The sequence below is a fragment of the Benincasa hispida genome, chromosome 11 (genome assembly GCF_009727055.1).
Source record: "Benincasa hispida cultivar B227 chromosome 11, ASM972705v1, whole genome shotgun sequence".
Taxonomy (NCBI): Eukaryota; Viridiplantae; Streptophyta; class Magnoliopsida; order Cucurbitales; family Cucurbitaceae; genus Benincasa; species Benincasa hispida.
This window is the reverse complement of record NC_052359.1, coordinates 32,501,887-32,511,897: the sequence shown is the minus strand read 5'-3', so window position 1 is coordinate 32,511,897 and position 10,011 is coordinate 32,501,887. Positions and strand designations below refer to the sequence as shown.

The 10,011-nt window shown below is 35.2% G+C and overlaps 2 protein-coding genes across 2 annotated transcripts; both read left to right on the top strand.

Moving 5' to 3' along the window:
- The first annotated feature begins 289 nt into the window (after window positions 1–289).
- Window positions 290–2,498, top strand: LOC120091430 (F-box protein SKIP22-like). Its single transcript, XM_039049451.1, has one exon. It carries the CDS (start codon window positions 484–486, stop codon window positions 1,999–2,001), a length of 1,518 nt encoding a protein of 505 aa, XP_038905379.1. The 5' UTR covers window positions 290–483; the 3' UTR covers window positions 2,002–2,498.
- Window positions 2,499–6,281: 3,783 nt separating this feature from the next.
- On the top strand, window positions 6,282–8,894 carry LOC120090475 (tubulin alpha chain). Its single transcript, XM_039048170.1, has 4 exons — window positions 6,282–6,520; window positions 7,233–7,467; window positions 7,561–7,931; window positions 8,017–8,894. The coding sequence occupies exons 1-4, from the start codon at window positions 6,428–6,430 to the stop codon at window positions 8,668–8,670; spliced, it is 1,353 nt and encodes a 450-aa protein (XP_038904098.1). The 5' UTR covers window positions 6,282–6,427; the 3' UTR covers window positions 8,671–8,894.
- The last annotated feature ends 1,117 nt before the right edge of the window (window positions 8,895–10,011 follow it).

Genomic DNA, 10,011 nt, shown 5'->3' with positions numbered 1-10,011 from the left:
CACAGACGACAATAATTATCAATTTAACTCAACTCTGCACAACAAACACAGTCAATAATTATCAACTCAACTCAACTCTACAAACAAATACAGACAATTTAACTATTCAGATAATAATTATCAACTCAACTCAACTCTCTACTTTTATTACATACTAAACACACCCTTAATATTTATACTTCAAGTTAATATATTCATGTAACTATTAAATACAATAGGCGAAAAGGAGATCAAACGTTCACGCAGATATTTATTAAAAATATATATATAAAAAGAAACAATAACCATAAGATTTCATATACCGCGAAATAAAACGGAAGTAACGGGTCCTCTCCCCAGAATAATATATCTCAACCCCCAAATCCAAATCAACGAACCGCCTCGTTTCTTCTCCGGTAGAACAGGATTGAAATCGGCTCTCTCTTAGAACCCTAATTTTCAGAACTGAATCGGAAGAAATTCCGGCTAAAGCCAAATTCAACCATGAAATTGAGGCTCAGATCCCTGGAATCCAAACAAACCCTCAGAATCGAAGTCCCCGATCCATGTACCCTCGACCACCTCAAACAGACGCTTCTCCAAACTCTCTCTTCTTCCTTTTCCGCCGATTCTCTTCACCTCTCTCTCAATCGGAAGGACGAGCTCCAAGGGTCTTCGCCGGAGGATTCGTTGCACTCCTTGGGTATTACTTCAGGTGACCTTGTTTTCTTCACTTTCAAGCCTTCCGAGTTTTCCTCTCTGGGAGGTACGTCAATTCAATCCTTTCAAGGTCTTCTTCCTTGTTCTTCTTCGCAAGTTTCGTCTTCGTCGCTACGGCTGGTTAAAGGAAAGCAAATCCAGGGTATCGATTGTGATTTGAAAAAACCTAGGTTGGAGGAGTCGGAGGCTAAATCCATGGGGCTCGAGTCCTTGGGTGTAGAAATGACTACATCTAGCATGATCGAGGAAGGGGAGAAGCCCGTGGAGTCGGATTGTGAAGAAATGGAGGTTGAAGAAGAGCCAACCGTAGTTGTGGAAAAGAAATTTTCGAGACCGATCTTTTTGAGGAGAGTTTTGAAGGAGGAGTTAGGCTATGATCGTAATGCGCACAAACTTTTGGTAACTGCCGTTCACGCAGTACTTTTGGAGTCTGGATTTGTGCTAATTAATCCTAATTTAGATTCTGAGGATAATCCTTTTCGTATGCCGGAAGATTGGCCTTCCCCATCGTTTTCGATGTCACTTTGGTACACTTTACCCGAACTTTTGACCAAGGGGGGAAAGAATTCTACCATGACTGAAGTAGTTTTATTGAAGTTTCAGAGTTTGGGGTACTTTGTTAATGTTTATGGGTCTCTTAACTGCAGTAGAGGATCTAGTGTGTATCGTGTATCTTTGGATGAGAGAAAATTTGCACCAAATCTTGATCTGATTTGGGTGGATTCAGTATCCAGTTACATAATGGATGAAAAAGAAGGGAACCCAGAGAAACAAGTTTTTGAATTGTGGAAGGTAGTGAAGGATGCTCTTGCATTGCCACTCTTGATTGATATCTGTGAAAAAACTGGTTTACCACCTCCTGCAAGCTTTATGCTACTTCCAGCTGATGTGAAGCTGAAGATTTTAGAGTCTCTTCCTGGTGTGGACATTGCAAGAGTTGAATGTGTGTGTACGGAATTGCGTTACTTGGCTTCCAGCAATGAGCTGTGGAAGATGAAGTTCAATCAAGCGTTTGGTTTAGAGGATGGTGTTTCAGGAAACAGACTTTGGAAGCCAAAATTTGTTGATTATTATGAGAAAGAAAAGCTGAGAAACAGGAGAAGTAGCAACATGAGGGATCTTGTTAGTTTTGGGCGGCGGCGTCGACCCCCTTACCCTTTCCCAGTTCCTCATATAATTGGCGGAGATTATGACATTGTGCCTGGTATCAGGCTCCCTCCATATGGAGTTCCTGCACAGTCGTTACCTCGGATTCCACGGCGACACGTTTTCATGCCACATTATGATTTGAGAGGACGATGAGTACTGAATCCGAATTCAATCTAGGCAGTTTTTGGTGTAGTTTTGGGTGTTTAACTGTGTTTTATGCCAGGGATAAGGTGTTAGGAATCTTGCCAGAATGGAGATATCAGGTTAGGCCACGAATCCTTTGTAAATAGAACTTGCCTGATTGCCTCAAAGCTCTTGTCTTTGCATAAATGGAGATACTGCTCTCTGAAGGTTTTTTCTTTTTTTTTGTTAGTCCTTCACTGTTGAAGGATATTAATAAGTTGAGCTCAACTGCGAACTGGAATATCATCAGTTTTCTGTTTGAGCTGAGAAGTTGATTATATGATTATGCTTGAATTAAATATGACCTTCGCTTTCTGAAAGTTTTATAATTGTCGATTGTCTTTCTATCCAATGATTTTAATAAGTTGGGTTCAATTGTAAAGTGGAATATTATGTAATTTTTGTTTGTAACTGAGAAGATGCTGCTGTGATTATGTTAAAATAATATGGCCTTGGAAGTTCCAAAACGGCTAGATGGATATGTGTACTGATCTGAATTGTAATTCCATTAAATGGGCTTGGAGGAGGGAATGTGTTTCATATTCATTCCTGCTATTAAATGGCTAGATTTTTTCCCCTCTTTTTTTCAGTATCTTGAAATTGAAATGGGAAATGATTTTCATCAATTTATTCCTCTTTCGTTTTGGTGGGTCTCGCTGTTTTCTTTAAGTCTCTTTTGATACATGTTTTGCAGGGCCCTCACGTTTAAAACTGTTTTCATTTTGAACATTCGATCAATAAATAGGGTAAAGTAAAGTGCAAAACTTTCCTACTATTATGTTATTTAGGCCAATTTGGTAACTATTTCGTTTTTCGTTTTTGGTTTTTGAAAATTAAGCCTATTTTTTCTTCATTTCTTTCAATGATTTGCATCTTGATTTGAGAACAATGATTGAATTCTTAGCTAAATTTAAATTCTCAAAGCTTTTCCTAATTTGTAAGAGAGTCCCTTAATGTATTGATATTCTAGTTTTTCAATTTAGGTGTTGGATTTTTATTTTTTATTTCCTTTTTTTCTGTTTGAGAATCTTGTAATAAAAGAAATTCAGTTTCATATCAATTTAAAAAGTCTCAATAGGTCTACAAATTGATTATGTAAGATACCTATATCCAAATTTTTTTAGATTTGATTAGTCTATTAGACATGAAGTTAATTATTGTGTCTAATATCTAATTTAAGATTGAAAGGTTAAAAGAGGAAATTTAATCTCAGATATTGAAGATCCCTCCCACTAAAAGTAAGGGAAGAAAACAGGGATGATAACATGGTGGGGTCCATAGCAAAGAAAATGAATTATTTCTCATATGTATCTCGAATAACTTCCCACATGGGAATGAGATATTTCTGAAATCTGATATATGGGATATTTCTATATACATATGGGATGTGAAGATACAATTTTTTCCATAATTTTGGAAGCAAAAGAGGTAGGTGACACTCCCAAATCATTGCCATTTGGCATTCATCGATATAACCTAAAAGGAGGAAGAAATGTCAAATATCTTCTAACCATCCGTTCATTTTTTTTTTTAAAGTTCAAGAATAGGAAGGAGTGGGAGATTTGAATCTTAACCAATTTCATGAAAAGTGGTCTTTTGTTTACGTCAGCACTCCATCTGTGCATTGTGCTTCATAGGTTTTCTTGATAATGCTTGATGCTTGACGCTCGACGCTCTATGTTATATGTTTTATGCTATATACTTACTACTCAATCCTTGATACTCGATGTTTAGTCTACGCTCTATGTTGTATGTTGTATGCTGATGTTTTACTTAAGAGTGTACATGGGTTGGGTTGAGTTGGGTTGCAAGCGTTTTTTGGACCAACCCAAGTCGGGTTGACAACTCAAATGACCTTAAATAAAAGTCTCAAACCCACCCCTGTTATTGGGTTATAAATTATTTTTTCTTTTTAATTAAAAATATATAAATGTATATACAACACGTAACTAATAACTAAAATCTTATAAAATTCAAATACTAAATACTAAATATCTATGATATTATTGTAAACTTTAAACAAATAAAAATATCATAACAATTTTAAAATAAAAATATTAACAATTCACAAATTATATATATATCGGGTTGGGCTTGGTCAACCCATTTTTTTTTTATCAACCCATGATCCGACCCAACCCAACAAAAATATAAAAAGTTTAACCTGACCCAACCTAATAACAAAATTAACCCAATCCAACTCTTACATTTTGGGTTAGGTAGTTCGAATTGTTGAGTTATTTGAACACCCTTTGTTTTAATGCTCTAACACAGGAAAAAAAAAAAAGAAAAGAAGAAGAAGAAGAAACACAGGGAAAATAAGAAGAAATGCAGAGAACGAAAGTAAAAAGAAAGGAAAAAAAACAAAAAAAGAAGAAATGTAGAAAAAAAAAGGAAAAATGAAGAGGAAGAAATCTGAAATTCATGAGAAAAAACAAAAGAAAAAAACTGCAAGACGAAGAAAACAGAAAAATGTATTTAGGGTTAAAGAAGTAATTTCACACCGCCATGACATAAGCAGAAGACTAAAATTCATTCAATTAAAAAAAAAAACTTTTCTATTTTTTCATTTGATCCGTATTGTAGGCAATGCCATTTTTCAAATCATTGTCACATCAGTTAATCAAAACTTAAAAAAAAAAAAACATAAAAATGAGAAAGAAAACATTAAATTTTAGTTCATATAAATTTAAATGATCAATTTTAGCATTTGTACGTTTAACAAAACTTAAATTCAAGCATGGTAAAAGGGAAAAAAATCTATGTTGACACTACTTTTACACACATATAGAGGATGCAAGAATAAGAACTACAAATATCTCATTGCTAACCTATATGTCAATTGAATTATGTTCATTTTCACTTCAAAAATAGATTCAAATTTATCTTTTGTAGCCGTGGATCCATTTTATTGAGTTAATGAAATACCTTTATAGAGAAAAAAGTGAACTTTCATTTATTTACACTACATTAAACTAATATTATATACTTAATCCATTGTATTATACTTTAGGGTTGAGTTACAAATTTAAAGCTGGTAAAATTATAGAGGCTAGACTGAAAATAACTCATCAAATTGGACTATTTAACCAAAAAGAAAAATACATGAGAAAATATCAAACTATATTAAAAAATTTAGAGTTTATATCAATTAACACTTTGAACTAGCCATTACAGTAGTATCAATTTAAAACATTAATTTTTGTAAGTATATCAATGGATACTCTCCGTTATCTTTTATTTGGAAAAACATCACGTGAGACTAGTTATATCAATTAAACTCGAGACTTATAGTTATATCAATTAAACTATTATACTTCCATAAACGAATGAGATTGAATTCTATATTTACTTGAGAATCGTCTATGCGTCAATCCCAATCATCCATTTTGTAAAATCAACACGAAAGATATCTACAACATGTGAGAGAGTTGATACGTAAATGCTTTTGAAGGGTCTAAATTATTTCGCTTACGAAAATTTGTCAAACAAAATATGGAGAAAGGTATGAGTTGATAAGACAAAAGTTTAGTATTTAAATGAATAAAATTATTAGTTTATTGTTTTAATTAACATAAGTTGTAAAGTTTAAGCATATAGTTGATATTTTTCAACCGAAAGAAAAATTAGAAATTAAATTATATAAAAAAAAATACCTTTGAACATTGCCCTTTCTTTAAAAAAATATTTATGTACTTTTAAAAGTTGCAATATTATATTTGAACTCTCATAAATGTTTCAAATATATCATTGGAGTAGTACTTATTTAGAATTTGGACAAAAATTGAGATATAAAATGTAGTAGGTGACATATAACAAAAATTTTAATCACTAGATTCTTGGCCATCACTATACATTTTTAGGTTCCGATTTTTGTTTGAAAATTTAAAAGATTTATACTCAAAAGGTTGTTTTGTAACGTTTCGAGTGATAATATTAGAAAAGTATTGTTATAATATAGAAAAAAAAAAAAAAAGTAAAAAGTGCCAACCGGGTCCAGCTGTAAGAACCGGATCCAAGCCCAAAGCCCAGCCCATTACCCGCCAATATCTCGAATTCAAAATTTGAAAAAAAAGAAACGGATGAGAAAAAAGCGAAACCCTAACCACGGTTAACTCTCAACCAACAATGGTAAACCAACTCAGGCTTAGCTGCCGTCCAATTCCCCCCAACGGTTAAAAAAAAAAACCATTCCTTAAATCCTTCTTACGCTCTCTCCGGCTCCCACTATAAATACGCCCTTCACTCTCGTCCCCTCCGTCTATCCCGTATCCATTACAAAAAAAGGGTTTCAAAGGGGAAGGCGTCTTCACAAACGTCTTTCTTCCTCTCGCGAGATTTTCTTCTTCCTCTCTCCATCCATTTCATTCTCAGATCTCTTCTTCTTTAGCCCAAAATGAGAGAGTGCATTTCAATCCACATCGGTCAGGCCGGTATCCAGGTCGGCAATGCCTGCTGGGAGCTCTACTGCCTCGAGCATGGTATTCAGGTATTCTATTCTCCTTTTTCTGCCTTTCATTTCCTCGATCTGTTCGCAGTTGTTGGAATTTTTGGATCTGGCGTTGTTTTGGCTTCAGATTTGTTGTTTTCGTTTTATATTCGCTCGATCTGTATGGATTTATTGTTTTGGCTTCATTTTTGTTTGATTCTTGTCTCTTGCATTTCTTTTACTAGATCTGTAAGGAATTATCGGCATTTCTGCATCTAGAGTTGTTTTGGACTGCGTTTTGTTGTTTAAAAGTTAGATTTATGCGTTTTTTCGCCCGCATCGAGTGGTTTGTGGATTTTTACGATTTGTTTGATTTACTTTGTGTTTTTATCCCCATTGTGTTATGTGTTCTTGAGATTATACGTCTTGTCTGCAGATCTTCGTTAATCTGTCTTTAATATTCGTAAATCTGATAAATCTGTGCCTTTTACAATCGTAACTCCATTTTGTCTTGGAGAAATGTAATATTTGTTGATCTGTACTTCGAGATCTTGGAATAGATAATGTTTCTTGCCGTAATTTGTTGTTGTGTACTTTCATGTTCTTGAATCCGTGACATGTGAAGTCACTGATAGACTGGTTTCGGATCTTTGAATTTTGTTGTTTATTTTGGATATATAACTATGGATGTCTGTTATACCGATTGAAGATTAGGAAGCTCTTCTTATGTTTTATCAATCGAATTCTCTAATTGGTTTGTTAATTGGTGCAGCCCGATGGCCAAATGCCAGGCGACACTACTCTCGGTGGAGGTGATGATGCTTTCAACACCTTTTTTAGTGAAACAGGTGCTGGAAAGCATGTTCCTCGTGCTGTTTTTGTTGATCTTGAGCCTACTGTCATCGATGAGGTGAGGACTGGAACTTACCGCCAGCTCTTCCACCCTGAACAGCTAATCAGTGGCAAGGAAGATGCTGCCAATAATTTTGCCCGTGGTCACTACACCGGTAATTTTCCCGATCTTGATTTAAAATCTTTGATGGAAGTTAATAGATAAAATTATCTCCGCATTCACTAATGCCTTCCATTTCTTGTTTCAGTTGGTAAGGAAATTGTTGATCTCTGCTTGGACCGAATCCGTAAGCTGGCTGATAACTGCACTGGTCTTCAAGGATTCCTTGTTTTCAACGCTGTTGGTGGTGGTACTGGTTCCGGTCTTGGCTCCCTCCTTTTGGAGCGTTTGTCTGTTGACTATGGAAAGAAATCCAAGCTTGGGTTCACTGTCTACCCCTCTCCACAAGTCTCAACTTCTGTTGTTGAGCCTTACAACAGTGTCCTCTCAACCCATTCTCTCTTGGAACACACTGATGTTGCTGTGCTCCTTGACAATGAGGCCATTTATGATATCTGCAGGCGCTCCCTTGACATTGAGCGACCCAACTACTCTAACCTCAACCGTCTTGTATCCCAGGTAAAGATTTTTCTAAATAACTTCTAATGTGGTACTATAAACAATAATTAGTTTTTGTCGACTTACATGTTCTATATCATTTCAGGTCATTTCATCTTTAACTGCCAGTTTGAGGTTCGATGGTGCATTGAACGTGGATGTGAACGAATTCCAGACTAACTTGGTCCCTTATCCCAGAATCCACTTCATGCTTTCCTCCTATGCACCAGTGATCTCAGCCGAGAAGGCTTACCATGAGCAACTCTCAGTGGCTGAAATCACCAACAGTGCCTTCGAGCCCTCATCCATGATGGTCAAGTGCGATCCCCGACATGGCAAGTACATGGCATGCTGCCTGATGTATCGTGGTGATGTTGTGCCCAAGGATGTGAATGCTGCTGTTGCCACCATCAAGACCAAGCGTACCATTCAGTTTGTTGATTGGTGCCCCACTGGATTCAAGTGTGGTATCAACTACCAACCACCTACTGTTGTCCCTGGAGGTGATCTTGCCCGGGTGCAGAGAGCTGTCTGCAAGATCTCAAACTCTACCAGTGTTGCCGAGGTCTTCTCTCGTATTGACCACAAGTTTGATCTCATGTATGCTAAGCGTGCTTTCGTGCACTGGTATGTTGGTGAGGGTATGGAGGAAGGAGAGTTCTCTGAAGCCCGAGAGGATCTTGCCGCCCTCGAGAAGGACTATGAGGAGGTCGGTGCTGAGTCGGCTGAGGGTGAGGACGATGAAGGAGAGGACTACTAAACATGTTGCCCGATCTCGGCTCATTGTTAGGAGTGTTGGTGTCTCTCTGTTGTTATGTCTTTGTTCTTTTCCTTCTTTACATGAAATGTTATGCTGTGATACTTCTTGTTTCCAAGGCTTTTGCGAACCATCTATGTTTTTAAATCAAATTGCCATTCTATAAAATGGCCTTTGTGTTATATTCTTTGGCATGGAATTTCAATGTTATTTTGTACTGCGCGTCACTGCCGTTGGTTCACGGGGTTGTGGTGGAGAAGATATTAAATATGGTTTCTTTATTTAGTATCAATAAAAAGCGAACAAAAATCTGATAATAAAATTGCCAATTAATTAAAAATATCAATTACTCTTATATGGCTGATGTATTATTTAGACCCATGAACAAGTGCAATACTATTATTATCAATTTTATTTATTTATTTTTTAAAATTACCTTTGCAAGTCTACATTTTTTAAAAACCTAAATAATGAATCAATTAATTTAGACTCTTGGTCGAATTTACAATACTCGTTGAAGGTGTGCAATTATTTAGGGTTTTATGCATCCCCTCTCATTAGTTATATAAAAAAATTAAACTATTTCTTTGGGCAGTTATCAATTTTTAGTTGATATAAAAATCGAAAAATTGAAAAATCAAACAACCACTGAAATTTTGATTGAAAAAATAAATTAAAATTGAAGCCAACCCAGGGAATATACTTAAAAATAAACTTTAACGTTAGGTTTCTTTTAGTCTATGTATATGGTGCATATATTTTTTGTTTAGAAAAAACACCAATTATTATCAATTAAGAAATGAACCTAATTTTAATTCTAAATTAGCCAAAAGGACCCATTCAAAATAAAGTTGGAAATAAAAAATTAAAATTTGAAAAAAAAGAGTCAAAAATTGAGAACCAAACCGATCATAAACCGAACCAAATAAAAGCCAATCCATTGTTTTTTTTTTGTTGGACATCAGTTTGAATCTCTTATTTATAAAACCGATTGGTTTGGATTGGTTCTTGGTTGATCCTCAAAACCAACAAAACCGAACCAACTATCACCCATGACAAATATAGCAGATCCAAGGTATTTACAAATTTAGATCTAGTCCTCGAAGTCTATCAATGATGTAAACTTAATCTACAACGGATAGATTTTGCTATGCTTATAATTTTTTAAAATGTTGCTATACACTTAATTATTACTCTTAAAAGTATTAACCGTTGTAAGTGTTGCCAAAGTATTCGCCCAAATTTCAAATTCAGCTGGAGGAAGTTATTTTTAAAATTCTTATTAGTATTATAATTTTTTTATTATACCATTTAGTTCAATTTAGTTTTGATATTTTAAATAAA